The sequence below is a fragment of the Sceloporus occidentalis genome, unplaced genomic scaffold (genome assembly GCF_023333645.1).
Source record: "Sceloporus occidentalis isolate IW3139 unplaced genomic scaffold, rSceOcc1.0.p SCAF_4, whole genome shotgun sequence".
Classification (NCBI taxonomy): domain Eukaryota; kingdom Metazoa; phylum Chordata; class Lepidosauria; order Squamata; family Phrynosomatidae; genus Sceloporus; species Sceloporus occidentalis.
This window is the reverse complement of record NW_028316984.1, coordinates 44,533,474-44,549,433: the sequence shown is the minus strand read 5'-3', so window position 1 is coordinate 44,549,433 and position 15,960 is coordinate 44,533,474. Positions and strand designations below refer to the sequence as shown.

At 39.6% G+C, this 15,960-nt stretch overlaps 1 protein-coding gene across 7 annotated transcripts in view; it reads left to right on the top strand.

Annotated features, from left to right (window-relative positions):
• Positions 1-15,960, top strand: part of SLC4A10 (solute carrier family 4 member 10) — a 202,862-nt gene that overhangs the window by 101,325 nt on the left and 85,577 nt on the right. For all 7 annotated transcript variants that reach the window (XM_089519890.1, XM_089519886.1, XM_089519891.1 and 4 more), the window contains 2 exons: positions 5,578-5,716; positions 7,575-7,735. In XM_089519890.1, the coding sequence (XP_089376016.1) occupies positions 5,578-5,716; positions 7,575-7,735 (300 nt within the window). The remainder of the gene's footprint in view (positions 1-5,577; positions 5,717-7,574; positions 7,736-15,960) is intronic.

Here is a 15,960-nt window from a genome sequence, read left to right as displayed (position 1 = left end):
ATAATGGGATTTTAATTTTTCTTTCTTTCAAAAAGGGCAGGATATTTCAGATCCATAATATGAGGCTGCTTCTTAGTTTTCTTCTTTCCAAATTCCTCATTTGATGTTATCTGTGCAAATTGAAGTAGGCAGTAGGTATGCCTCTTTTCATTTTGGATGCCTCACTTAATTGAAACATAACTCAAGAACTTCATCACCTACAGCCTGAATTAAAATAATAGGTTTTTATTTTATTTTGCCACAGATGTTAATTAAGGTACCAGTGCCATAATGTTCATTGTCATCAGTGCTACTTTGTGAATAGTGACTAAACTGATTTTAAATATATTTACACTTTTATACAATCATCACAGTCTGTTTTCCCCCCATATCATTTCATTCTGATCACATTACTTATATTTTTCTTTACACTTACATGCGTTTGTGCCTCCAGAGGATACAACATCATACACTTGATGAAACAGATTTTAATCCATTAAAGTGTATACATTTGTTTTGCTTGAAAAGGTGCCACAAAACTTTTATTTTCAGTACATGACAGCCTATGCCATAATAACATTTGTGTCTGGTTTTTTTAGGGTGCCTCAAGGCTTTATTTTTTAAGTTTTAACTGCAGTCTAAACATGGCTACCCCTCTGGAAATTGACTTAAACTGAGGACAGGCATGATTATTGTGTCACAGATCCAAATATAGAAACCAGGGCTGTTCTATCCTCCTTATATCTCTTCTCCATACATATTAACAGAAAAGTGGAATTGTCAAGATCTCAATTGTATATCAACTGTTCTTTGAGTCTACGGCCATGTTTGGTCAAGGTTAATGCAATGCTGCTTTGGACAGTGCAATTTATTTACAAGTTAGATTTATTCATTTATTTAAAATATTAATATGCTGATTTTTATCCAAATATTTGAAAACAATGTAATGACATGTCTCTTTGGCTCCATCTGTGTAGCAGAAATAACCCAGTTTGACGCCACTTTAACTGCCATGGATCAATGGTATGGAATTCTGGGAACTGTAGTTTTCTAAGACATTTAGCCACCTCTGTCAGAGAACTCTGGTGCCACAACAAACTACAATTCCCAGAATTCCATACCCTTGAGCCATGGCTGTTAAAGTGGTGTCAGACTGAATTATTTCTGCAGTACAGATGCAGCCCTAGTGAATGACACTGCCTGTACCAGAGCTCATCTGTAGTTCCTATTACAACTGTGTCTTGGAAGGCAATGTTTCTGTCAACAAATCTGTCTTTGTTGACAAGGTTTATTTCCTCTATCCATGGCTCTCATTCTCCTGGCTCAGGGCCAGGAAACCCTGGGAACTGTAGTTTGTTGTGGTACCAGAGCTCTCTGACAGAGAAGGCTGAGGGTTTCCCAAAACTACAGTTGCCACAATTCCCTAGCATTGATCCAAGGCAGTTAAAGCGGTCTCAAACTGGACTATTTCTGCAGTGTGTTTGGGACTTTAGTGAGATTTCTTGTCTGTTGTTAGCTAGAAAGTTGTTACTTTCAAAAGCCACTGCAAAAGTATTGTATTAGCAAGAGTGCTATGCAGGCACAGCTGACTGCTCCTGTCTATTAATCCACCTCTCCCCTTTAATGACAGTATGGCCTCTATATGCACTCAAGAAAGATGTTCTCAGCAATGGAACAGAGTGGTAGAAAGTGCAGGCATCATTCTGCATTTCTCAGCAATAGAAATTTTGTTTGAAGTAGAAGGATGAAGGAGCCCTATTCAAATTCCTAAAAGCAAGGGGTATTCTGAAGACTGTTTGAATTTATTCTGTGGCTTACTACCACGCAGCACAATACAGCAGCGATGCTTCCCTCATATAACACAACCCCAAATGCCCATGTTTTAAAGAACTTACATAATGGTAATTTCTTGCTTAGTGGAATCAGAGCGCTGGAAGGTGCATCAAGGCTCATCTAGTCCAATTGGTAATGTTGGAAAATTGTTGCTACAGCATCCATCATTGATGAACATCTAATAAAGGAAAATTAGGTCTTGATCCAACATCATGGGAGTGTTTGTTTCTTCTCCTTTCTCCTTCAGCTCCCATTTGCTTTTAGGAAACAATAGATTTTGAGGGTGTGTGGAGGACTGTATCCTTCCCTCTTTTTGCTGGCAAGAGCTGTTAATTGAATCCAACCAGTAGTATGCAAGAAAAAAATACCATTACTTATCCCAACTTATAAAAAACTTGTCATAAATTTAACAGCTCTGGAGACCAGGGTTTGATTCCCAGCTCGGCCATGAAACCCTTGGGTAAGTCACATGCTCTGGACCTCGGGGAAAGCAATGGCAAACCACCTCTGAACAAATCTCGCAACAACAACAAACCATGATAGGTTTGCCTGAGAGTTGCCATAAGTCGGAAATGACTTGAAGGATGAAGGAGCACTCTAAATTCAAGCAGTCCTCAGAATGCCCCTTGCTTTTAGGAATTTGAATAGGGCTCCTTCATCCTTCTTTGCCTCAGCGTTCTCAGAAAAGGCAAAGGGTGCTCAGCCTCAGGAAAATGGAGCAGAGGACAGAACAGGGGAAATTCAGCACAGAATAAGTAAAGGGATAGTGCAGGAATACCTGTTTAATCTAAACGAATATAAGTCTCCAGGACCAGATGAACTACATCCAAGGGTATTAAAAGAGCTGGCAAATGTAATATCGGAGCCATTTGAGAACTCCTGGAGAACAGGAGAAGTCCCAGCAGACTGGAGGAGGGCAAACGTTGACCCCATCAGAAAGGGGAAAAAAGAGGATCCCAACAATTATCGTCCAGTTAGTCTGACATCTATACCAGGAAAGATTCTAGAGCAGATCATTAAACAGAGAGTCTGTGAACATCTAGAAAGCAATGCCATAATCACAAAAAGTCAACATGGGTTTCAGAGAAACAAGTCATGCCAGACAAATCTAATCTTTTTTTGATAAAATTACCAGCTTGGTAGATGAAGGGAATGCTGTGGATATAGTATAGCTTGATTTCAGTAAGGCTTTTGACAGGGTTCCCCATGACATTCTTGCAAATAAGCTAGTGAAATGTGGGCTAGACAATGGAACTGTTACATGGATTTGTAATTGGTTGACCGGCCAAACCCAAAGTGTGCTCAACAATAGCTGCTTTTCATCATGGAGAGAAGTGACCAGTGGGGGTCCCACAGGGCTCTGTCCTGAGCCCAGTGCTAGTCAACATCTTTATCAATGACTTGGATGACAGAATTATCAAATTTGCAGATGACACCAAATTAGGGGGAGTAGCTAATACCCCAGAGGACAGGATCAAAATTCAAAATTACCTGAACAGACCAGAAAGCTGGGCCAAAGCTAACAAAATGAATTCCAACATGGAGAAATGCAAAGTACAGCACTTAGGCAGAAAAATGAAAAGATATAGGATGGGTGACACCTGGCTGAATGAAACTACATGTGAAAGGGATCTGTGAGTCCAAGTAGACCACAAGTTGAACATGTGTCAACAGTGCAATGCGGCAGCTAACAAGGCCAATGCGATTTTAGGCTGCATCAATAGAAGTATGGTGTCTAGCTCAGGGAAGTATTAGTGCCACTATATTCTGCTCTGGTCAGGCCCCACCTGGAATATTGTGTCCAGTTCTGGGCACCACAATTCAAAAAGGACATTGATAAACTGAAGTGTGTCCAAAGGAGGGTGATTAAAATGGTGAAGGGTCTGGAAACCATGTCATATGAGGAACGACTTAGGGAGCTGGTGATGTTTAGCCTGGAAAAGAGAAGGTTAAGAGGTGATATGATAGCCCTGTTTAATTATTTGAAGGAGTGTCAGATTAAGGATGGAACAAGTTTGTTTTCTGCCTCTCCAGATAATAGGACATGGAGCAATGGATGCAAACTACAGGAAAAGAGATTCCACCTCATCATTAGGAAGAACTTCCTGACAGTAATATCTGTTCAACAGTGGAACACACTCCACATGAAAGGTGGTGGAGTCTCCTTCTTTGGAAGTCTTCAAACAGAGGCTGAATGGCCATCTGTTGGAGGTGTTTGATTAGGTATTCCTGCATGGCAGAAGGGGGTTGGACTGGATGGCCCTTGAGGGCTCTTCCAACTCCAGGATTCTATGAAAGGTATGTTTGCCATCAGTTTAATACCAGGGATGTAAAGAATATTCTCAGGTGTTCGTGTTCTTAGCGAGAAAGGGTATCTCAACATACTGAAACACACTATCAAAAAAGTGGTTTACTGGTATTCCATATATTAGTAATAAACCACTTTTTTGGAAGCTCTTGGAATATATGGAATTGGATAAACTCACCTGCTATGTGAAAAGTCTTGATTGGGAAAGGACGAAGAAAGTTTGCGAGCCCTTAATGTCTTTTATTATAAAGGAAAATATCCTCCAACTTCGTTTGTTAAATATGTATTTTGTTTTGATGGATATTATGGTTGAAGGTAGATTTAAAACACAGAGTAAGTACTTAAGAAAGAAAAATGGGATGATATTAGATAATTCGTATGGTGATACTTTAAATGTGCATGAAGTAAATAGTTCTTAGGACTTTATTGTATTAAGGACCTTATTTTGGCTGTATCATGGCTCATTCTCCTCTAGGAAGTAATGGATGTTGATCTGTCTTTGTAGTTTGTCCATGCGTTATTATTTGTATGTATGTATTATTTGTATATTGTATTTGTATCTGTAGTTGTGTGGTGTTGTATCTTGTGTGTACTCTGTACTATGTTGTGTTTTTTTAAAATTACTAATAAAGATTATATATAAAAAAGTGGTTTACTGGTGTGAGATTTTTCACATAGTGCCAAAAATTGTATGCAGAGAAACATTGGCCCATATTTTACATCACTGACTTAGTAATGCATACATAAGTAACTTCCCCTGGGACACTGCACACCAACTTTCTTCATCAGGCATCAGCTGCACCAAAAGAAGGAGGTCTGTTCTGATGGCCATTGGTATGCAGGAGGATGACATTTCCACCCCTTCCCAACAGCAATCATAGCAACAGGAGTCATTCTGATTGCCATAGCCTGGGAGGTGGCTGGAGGAGTTACCCTCCTGTGAGCAAACCAGACCTCCTCCTCTCAGTACAGCTGGTGCCTGTCAAAGTAGGTTTAGGAGACCCCCCCAGAAATTAGAAAAAAAAAATGATTGGAAAATGCAGAAAAATACAGTGGGGAGAAAACTTTTAAATAATAATAATAATAGGTGCACATTTAATTTGATTTTTTAAAAACAAACCTGCTAAAGCAACAAAGCTTAATCCATGCCAAAATGATGTGTTAATGCATGACTGGTTTGGAAAGATGTGATTATTTTACTTACAGGGTATGGTTACTGGCTTGTGAAAGTTCATTATAGGGATAACAAAGGGTTGGATAGTCTTACTATATTTGTACAACATTTTCCTCTTTGACACAAAAGAGCATAGCTGCATCCAATAACACTGACTTTTAGTTTCTTTCTAAGTTTCTGTGCAACTAACACTTCTCATTGAATTCCTGCTCAGGCTCCTTAGCCATTATGGTACTCTCATTTTGATTTTACTCCCTTTCTTTCTTTCTTTCTTTTTTTCTAGATACCCCTTCACAGAGGGTACAATTTATTTTGGGAACAGAAGATGATGACGAGGAGCACATTCCACATGATCTGTTCACAGAACTTGATGAACTTTGCTGGCGTGAAGGAGAGGATGCTGAGTGGAGGGAGACGGCCAGGTGAATGCATGTGTTCATGATGTTCTCTGCTTAGCATTGAAGAATCTGGCAGGACCATTCAAAGAAACAAGGAAAAACTGCTCCCCAAATGACCATTTAGATTTGAACCAAGAGTGCTCTTTAAATCCTCGAACGTCAGTGACATTTCTCTTTGAAGCCAGATGTTTTCACATCTGGATTTAATATTTTGTAGGTCAGAGTGTGTTTGGAGGAAATTAATGAAAATGGCAATGAATAAAAGTATTAATATGAAATATCTTTAACTAGACCCCCCACTTTTTTCTGATGAAAATGGTGGACATATTTTAAATTTATTTGTGGCGACAAGCAGATTGAAGTAAATGTGAATGTACTCTGGATTTGAACTGATACTCCAACAAATAGCAAAGTTAGAAATATAGATCGGCTGCTCACAAGTCTTTTGATTGAACTTACATTTTTCTGGTTAGATAACATAATATAGTGAATGACTACTATTTACTGTAATGAGGTAGAAGAAGCATTACATAATGCTTTTTGCAGCACTAATCCTGAAGTAATAGGCTTTCAGGGTAAATCCTAAATCTAACACAGTTCCAGTAAAGCGGGCATTGATCTGCGGATAACTCCTGGGAATGTGGAGGGAGGCATTCCTTACCCTCAGCTAATAAAGATATTCTCAGAATGTTGTTCTCCTTGATTGTCTGTGGCAGACCATTATTTTGCATACTAACCTACAGGACTGTGGTGTATGTAATCATTGTCAGAGAGCTTTTTATTTGGGGTGTGTGTATCCTATTTATGTTTTTTAACTTTTGCATTTTAAATGAAATTTTATGCTGTTTTAATGAGATGATATTATTTTTAAATTATCTGCTTTGGAAGATCCAACACTAATACACACACACACACACACACACACACACACACACACACTAAACTAGTTTTATTTGTGAGCTGCCTTGGGTTCTACTCCGGGAGAAAGGCAACATAGAAATAAAATAAATAAGATAAGATAAACAAATTATGTATCCAAATTCTCATTCTGATTTTCTTGGAGCAATGCTGTAATATGAAAGCTATAAATAACAAATGTCTTTTAAAAAAAAGAAGACAACATTATCTAACCAAAAGAAATAAAACACAAATAGACCCATGGGTCCAGCTTTAGTTCAGTTAGACTTCTTATTACACTTGCTGTGGGTTTTACCTGCAGCAGATAGACCCATATTTACTGCAAGTCTTAATATGATGAGCACAGTCATATTCTCAGCAAACGATGATGGACTGATTGGAGACATGAGCCATATTCATATTTGTATTTGCTCACTTTCCAGTTGTATTTAGCATGCTTTTCCATGGTATATCTGCTGTGGAAGAGCCAACACTTACTAGGAATGGTATGCTATCTGGAATAAAAATAATGCACCATTTATGATGGCCATTTGACTGCCTTTTACATAGTACAGAAATGAAGAGCACACATGAGTACACAGAGATGAGTACACATGACTAGTGTAGGATCAATTCATTGCTGAGCCATGAAGCTTCTTAACTGCCATCTTCCAGCTTCCCTTTACTCTCAGCTCTTTGTGGAGGCAATAGGACATCAACAACATTGACAAATGGCAGCAAATAAAATAACATATGCCTTATACAGTCTAAATCCAATTTCTAATTCAAATTAGAGAAGACCAATTGAATCAGTGGGATTTAAATGAGTATCATGTTACTATCTGGCAATTGATTCATTGAGTCTGCTTTGGTTCAAGCTGTCAATAGCTCAAAGGTGAGGCTTGTGTCCCTGTAATACCCAGCAGTCCTAACCAGTGTACTTCCCAAAGAGAAATTGCTATGTAAACTCTTTTTCTTTTCTCAGGTGGCTGAAATTTGAAGAAGATGTCGAAGATGGAGGAGAGAGGTGGAGTAAGCCATATGTTGCCACTTTGTCACTTCACAGTTTGTTTGAAGTGAGAAGTTGTATCCTCAATGGCACAGTGTTACTAGACATGAGAGCAAATTCTTTAGAAGAAATTGCAGGTAAGCAAGAGTACCACACAGTAAAATATAAGTGATGGTATTCCTTCATACCATCCTCAGAATAAATAGAACCATCTCAACTTTGTAACAGGGAATAGCGTTTTTAAAAAAAGTGTTTTATATATAGTCTGTCCCTGGTGATCATATTTCCAGAATTATCATGAAGGCACAGAGGGTTACAGGTTGTGGGAAGGAATTTTCAAGGTGAAGAAATTCTTGGTAGGGTGTGATTGTTCTTGAAGGGAAGATGCTGGTTACCAGAAGGGCAGGAAGGAAATTGCAAATCAGGAGAGCTGTTGAAGATGAGTGCTTTTTTGGTGTATTTCAAATACATAAACATGACTGGGACAGGCCATGAAAGAAGCATCATTAATGAATATGTTGTGAAGGATGTGATTTTTATAAGGAGAACTGTCTTGAATGTTTTAGAGCAGAACCAGGAATTGTGCAGCCTGCCTGATCCTTTCAATCTGCACCTCCCAGCCACTCCTTGCTGGCATTGCCCCGGAGTTACAATCCAGCAACTTCTGGAGGGCTACTAGATCAGTTGAAAGCAAAAAGGCATCAATGCTTGGATTTTTAAAAATTAATTATGGGTAGAGGGAAACTCTGAAGTGAATGCTTGCTTTCATCTTGTTTCTTGACCTATGCATTTCAAGCCTTTTCTGCTTCCTGACTACAGACATCACTTCCTCCTTGTCTTCAAAGCATTAGTGTTATTTTTTTTCAACCCTTTGTTTGACAAGCAAGAATCCATGAGGCTTTTTAGCTTCTCTCTCACACACACACGAGAGTCAGCATTGGGGACTGTTCTATTGAAGTATAGGTAACTTTCTTTTGACTATCTGATGGATTTCTGATGGATTTCTTGCAACAATAAACATAAGTTTTATTTTTTAACCCTAACAGAACATCCTTCATATTTTTTATTTTGCTTTATACTAGAATCTTATATTACTCATATACACTACACTCTGCTTAACAGGAATACCAATATTTCCTACAGGATTTTCATTCCTGCTTAAATAAATAGAGGGGGAAAAATGTTCAAAATAAGAAGCACATGGGTGATGTGAACATAAGAAACCAAAGTAGTCAGTTAAGCATTAGTAAGTTGGGCAAAACATTTCAATGAAGTATCTTTAATCTACTACTGGAAGATTTCAGCTGATAGACTCATAGGCAAACACTCATCTGACTCATTGGAGATTATCAGATGGGGGGGGGGGCAAAGGATGGGATTACTCCCGTCCTTATCCCATCCTTTTCATGCAATTGTGTGAAAGACTTTCAAACGGTGTTGCACTTATCCTGTCATGAAGTGGAAGTGTCCTGTCACTTTTGAATAACAGAAATTCCCATTAATACAAAATGACAGGAGAGATTCCCATGTAAACACTGTGTTCAAACATTTGAGTTAAAAGAATGTCAGAAAAATATACAAATATATATTTTTAAAAGTGTGTTTTGGATAACTGGTCTTTGCCAGATGTATCTCTCCCTTTAGTCTGTCCCTCTGTTGTACAGCTGAGTTAGGTTTGTCCACACAACAGAGTGTAACAAGTGCAGTCTTTGACTTATATTTTATGAACAACAGATCTTTTCCAGCAAGATCTATCACAAACTCCTCAGTTTTAAATGTAGTTTGTCATGTAGCTGCTGTTTGAGAAGCAAAACTCCCTTATGAACAGAGACAGTTGAAAGGGTCTATCTAGATTTTATTGGCTATAGCCATATTCTATATAAACTCTGCTTCATTGTGCAGATTATGCTCAGTTCTCTTGGCACTGCAGTTCTACACACATATGTTTGAAAGCCCAACCAAATTGAACTCAATGAAACTTACAGTCTTGCTTTTCAAGTACAGGTTGACTATCCCTTTCTTAATTCTGAAATCCTCCAAAATCCAAAATTGTCCACATGGAGGGCTGAGATGGTGACATCTTCACTTTCTGATGGTTCAGTGTGTACAAACTTTGTTTGGTACACAAAATTATTTAAAATATTGTGTATAAAATTACTTTCAAGCTATATGTATAAGGTTTATATGAAACATAAATGAGTGTCATGTTTTGACTTGGGTTCCATTTCCAAGATATCTCATTATGTTTATGCAAGTATTCCAAAATCTGAAAAAAATAAAAAATACTTCTGATCCCAAGGATTTTGGATAAGGGAGAACCAAACTGTCCTGTGTCACTGGATTAGATGTTCCAGCAATTAGCTCATATTGGAGCAGGGCAAAATGTTTGGATAGTTTGTGAGAAATAGGTGGTATAGTTATTGGATGATTTCAAATGCAGAGTTTGGAAATCAGTTTTTGAACACCCTGTGGGCTTACTGAATAGCATTTTGGTGGCAGGACCTAGATGTAGTCTAACTTATCCCTGGTGCTGGAAGATCGCTAAATTCAACATTAAGAGTCCTAATGGTAATAATCCTGAGTTACAGACAGAAGATTCCTGGATGATTCAGTGATTACAGGACCCAAGTAAGTTTTTTTTAAAAAAAAAAAAATGATGAGAGAAATATTTGCACGGCAAGGGAGTTTATTTATTTATTTATTTTGGAGACAACACCTCAAACTCCTCATTTTCTGGCTGGGTTTTTAGTGCTGTAGTGCCCCTGCCCCCACCTCAGAATTGGGAAATCTCTCCCCCCCCTTTCCCCCCCTTGCTTGGGTCCTGTAATTGCTGAACCACCCAGGAATCTGCTGTCTGTAACTCAGGATTACCGTTAGGACTCTTAATGTTAAATTCAGTGATCTTCCAGCAGCAGGAATGAGTCAGACTACATCTAGGCCCTGCCCATTCTCTATTGCTGCCAGGCAGCTGTCAGTCAGTGTCAGTCAAATAAGAGTGCTGTATTTTCATTAACTTTACAAAACATTCTTCATTTTGGAATCCCTATTCCCTGAAACTGTGTGACCTACAAGACAGATAGACAGACAGGCAGGCAGGCAGTGTTTGTGATCGGTTCATAGTGTCCTTTGGCTGTTAAAAAAGTTACTTCTTGATTCTGACAGCCTTAGGCTTCTTCCTCCACTCTTCCTGATTTTAGTGAAGGTGGTTTTAGTAGCTTCTACTTATTAGAAGTTGTTCTTAATGTGTATGGCTTTATCTTTTTTTAAAAAAAAAATACTGGTTTTACAGCTGTAAAATATCTTGAGTGATTTGTATTGCTTTCTGTTCAGCTGTGTTACAGATGTGTTAATTAAATTTACAAAATTATATGTGTGATTTTTGTAAATCACTTGCATGTGTGCTGGTTACAGATTCTACTATTATAATGTGCTCTCCATGGTGACTTGAAAACTGGTGTTGAATAGAACTGTTGTGGGATAGGGGCTTTCTAGTTTTCATTGGGGCCAGAAGACCAGAAAATATTGTCAAAACTCTGTACAGTTGCCCATGATATCATGAGATCTGGTGCCTTTTCACAGTACACAACTATAGCACTAATATTACAGTTTAACTCCCACATTTCAATCCAGTGAAATCCTAAGACTGTCTGCTGAGGGAGTGGTTCATGGATATCTCTATCAGGTAGCCCTAACCAAATTACAAACTCCAGGAATCTATAGGATGTAGCCATGACTGTTAAAGCAGAATCATAGCACCATTACCATGTAATGTGAAAGGTCCTTTAGACTACTGGAAGTCTTTGATTAGCGAAGATGAGGCCGGCAACTGCCATGTCCTTCAGATTTCCTTGTTTCTTCTGACTTTAATTCAATGGCTATGCCAATCCTTTCTGCTATACTCTAGTTTACTGTATGTGTTGCCAAAGCACTCACCTCAACAGCACACATACTAAAACTGGAATGAGAAAACTAGAGTGGCTTTTAAGTTTAGCTACCATTTTCCCAGTAAGAAGGGCAAAAATTTATTTGCAGCAACAATGTATTATTGTGAGCTGTTCTTGTACTGTTGAGTATTTTCAGGAAACTTGGATGGGCAGTTAAGACTATTTAGCTTTAGAGAAGAGATGTTTGGAGGGGATGGGAGAATGGAAATGACTCAGGCTGTCTTGTATTCTTTGAGATTATGGACTTTGCCGCACGAGGGAAAAAAGGCAAAATGAATCAGGAGAGTAGCGTGACATCATAGGACTTCTGTTATTTTCCTGAGGGGACACAGTCAACAAAGCATGCCATTTGTTGCACTAGAAAAATCTATTTTGCAAAAGGCATGCTTTGATGACCGCCTCCCCTCAAGAAGATAATGGAAGTGCTACAATGGCATGTGGAGCGGCATAGAGAAAGCCACTACTATCTCAATTGGTTTCACCTTGCTTTTCTCATGCAGTAAAGTCCAATGTGTTTCTCCATAATTCTAGGAAAACGTATACGCTAGGGTTTGGTTCCAAGATCCCCTGTGGATAACAAAATCCATGGATGCTCAAGTCCCATTAAATATAATGACATAGCAAAATGGTGTCCCTTATAAAAAATGGAAAATCAAGGTTTGATATTTGAAATTTATACTTTTTTGAACATTTTGAAACCGTGGATGCTTGAACCTCTGTATAAAAAATCCGTGTATAAGAAGGGCTGACTGTACAGTGGTGTAGTAAAATGCTGACCTTTATTTAAAATGGCAAAAATCAAAGGCGCATTATAGACCGCCTGTTTGGGGCGGCCTGTAACTGGCCCTTTCCCCGCTGGATCGGGGCCTCAGCTGCCAGAACGGCAGCCTCTGAGACCCCGATCCGCCGCTTTCCAGGCCGTGGAGAAGCGGCAAAAGGCCGCTTCCCCGCGGCCTGGAAAGAGGTGTCCTTGGGGCTTCAAGCCCCAAGGACACCCCAACAGCGGCAGGGACTCTCAGAAAGGGGCCACTCGGCCCCTTTCTGATTTACGTTGCTGGTTCAGCCTTCACATGGCTGCGCCAGCGATGCAAACCAGGAAGGAGCTCCATTTCGGAGCTCCTTCCTGCTCCGCCGAAAGGGTGCACTAAGCGCCCTTGTGCGGCATGACGACGTCACGTCCGCGCCGCCCCATTTGGAGGTGGCGCGTTCGTGACGTCGTCATGGCGGCCCCCATGTGGAAGGGGCGCCGCCATTTTGTACGGACTCAGTCCATACTAGGGTTAGGGGCGTCCGGAAGCGATGCCCCTTTTTAACCCTAGTACGACGGACTGAGTCCGTAGTTTAAGGCCCGTCTGTAACGGGCCTATGTTTGCTTTTTGGAATGTATATATTTTTTTAATATTTTCAAGCTGCAGATGGTTTAATCCAGGGATATGGAAGTCTGGCTGTAAAGTGAAAATGAACAAATACAATTGTAAGGGGTACTAGATGAATAATTGTAAACATGGTATCTTTATACAACTGTTTTGAACTGAGCAACAAATACACCAGAAAAACCAGTTGTTGCATCTCCCATTGTTGAGCTAGATTGCTTTCTTTGAATCCAGGTGAACATGGCTTTCCTCCTGCTCTATTTTGGTGTTGGCCATTATTCACATGCCCATTTCTAGGCCTGGAACTCTTTCCTCAGCACAGGTTCTACCCAGCTGAGTTCCTATTGGAACTCAGCCTTCTCCCTTCCAGCCATCTTTTGAAGAAGATGAAAGCAGAAATAAATAGTATAGTGAGAATGCAGATCTTGAGAAAGATACTTTTTTTTGGATAATAACTCCCAAAATTTCTAATGGCCTGAAAAACTGTTTTTACTATGTTTTGCTTAACTGTGCTAGAGAGGAAAAATGTGTATGACTGAATAATAAAATGATACAAAACAACAATAATAGTAATACCAACAACAACAACAACTCAACATGACTATTGAAAATGTTTTTTTTAAGAAGCAGTTTTGAGGACTGTTTTTGATTTGGACATACATCCTTGTGCAATTGGTATTATTAAACGTTAGCACTGACTGTAAAGAAAAGAAATGATCAGAAGATTCTGAAGGAGTGCCTGAAAGTAACAATGAAGAGTGCTAGGAATTTAGAACTGCAGATGAACTGGACTCCTATACCAAAATGTGGGTTAGCATAGTACTGTTAGAATCCTGTAGTATTCTACCAGATGTATTCTGACTGTGGATGCTGGGGGGATGGGTTGTGCTTCGCATAGCTTGTAGAGATGGTGATATGTAGTACTAGGCTGGACCAGGTGTGAGTTATCTAGTGTCCTTGAGAGGCTGGCCTGCAGAGACTTGGAATGCAGTTTCATTTCTCAGGGGATAGGGATGGAGGATGGGAACTAGTGCTGGGAAGGAGGGGTCCTGTTGCGCGGGCTTTTGCTGGGGGTGGAGTGCTTTGGCTTCGGGGGGCCTTATGCATTGCTTTGGCTGGGAGGGGTCAGTCTCAGCTTAGAAGCTGGGTGATGAGACATGGCTGATCTTGGAACCTTCAATAAAGTTCTGTTGTTTCAATAAACAAGCTGACTGATTGATTGTCCAGGATTCTGGTCCTCACTCTGACAGTAAGCTCTGGTCCCACACTCTGATCTGAGTAAATATGAGAGAGCGCACACAGTCTGCCCACCTACTGATCTACTTACAATCTGTACTTTTCATGGACCATGTTAGCAGGGAGGTCAGACCTTTGCTATCCTTATTAACTTGTTTTACCAACAAGTTAACTGAGAGGTCATATACATGGTCATTTCAGGACAGGAGGCTTGGAACAAAACCAAATACATTCAGCTGCCTTGCCAGCCAGAATGAATCTGATGAGTCCATCAGATTATTGAAGCTGTTTGTAACAATAGCTGTAAAACCATTTGGCAGCCAGTACCCAGACTGGATAGATCTTGGTCTCAGCCCAGATATATGCTGTCTAGAAACTTCATTTGGAAATGTTTCATTCTTATGGATGCTGAGAAGTTAATGGCATTAGCAGTTTCTTGCCATCAGTTTTTTTTATGAGTAGTTTACAGATTTGTGTACTGCAAAACTATTTTGAAGTTGTATGTTTAATCTGGGCAATTAAGAGAGATTAAGTGTAGCTCCAGTTTTAGTTTGCATTATAACATCTCCTGGTTGCAAGTTAGCTTCTGAGCAAGGTACTAAGTTGATTGTTACCTTTAAAACCCTATGCAGTTTTGGTCCGGATTACTTAAGGTATTTCCTTCTCCTTTGTAATCTGCCCCAAACACTGAGGTTCTCAATCAACCAGGACTAGGCTGACAACTGTTACCCAGATGATACTTTGTTTAGCAGCCCCCAGATTGTGGAATTACCTAGCAGAAGAGATGCAACAGTTGGATACTGTATCTTAATTTAAAACAATACTAAAAACCACTTTTTTAGCAGGTTTATGCATATGATTTTAAATTATGAATTTTAAAGTTTGTATTGATTGTAGAAATAATAACAATAATAACAACAATATATTGAATGCTAATTATTATTGTTGTTGTTTCCCAAGTGCTAAAAGTAAAATGGCAGGAGTGGGGAATTGTGAAGTTTACAGGACTAATATCTAAGGCTGAAGGGGTAGCTTCAAGCTGCCGTGAAGAAAGCCAGATCAAGACCATGGCAACTTCATGCAGCAGCCCCGATCTGGCTTTTTGCCAGCCCAAAAAGAGGCAGCAAAATGCCGCTTCTTTTTGAGCCAGCAAAAAGCTGGCTTTTCCACCGCCGCTGCGGCTTTGTATCTCCCCATACAAACCTGCTAGAGCCTGAGAAAGGCTTTCTTTTAGTCCCTCCACCATCACAGGCTCGCCTGGTGAGGACAGGAGAGAGAGCCTACTTGGTAGCTGCTCCTGCCCTCTGGAATGCCCTTCCATAAGAGGCAAAGTTGGCCCCCTCCTTGCTTGCCTTTCATCGGCAGGCAAAAACGGTTCTGTTCAGGCAGGCTTTTAATGTGTAATCATGGGATGGGGTTTATATGGGATGGTTATTGTGATTTTATTGTGGTTTTAATGTTTGTAATTTTATAGTATTTTACCTGATATTTTAATTGTTTTATTGCAATATGTTTTTAGAATTTTTATTTGTGAGCCACCTTGAATCCCTTTGGGGAGAAAGTTGGGATAGAAAATAAATAAATAAATAAATAAATAAATAAATAAATAAATAAATTTATGACGCTCCTGCGGCATGCAGCATATAAACACTGCACTGCCAGAGCACTGCAAAGCTGCCTGCCATGTGATCAGGCAGTCGGCATGATGCCAGCTTGGGGTCAGCGTCAGAGCATGTGGCGTCTAAACACTGTACCAAAGCAAAGGGGCCATCTGTTTGCCCCTAAGTCATTTGGGCAAATAACTTAACT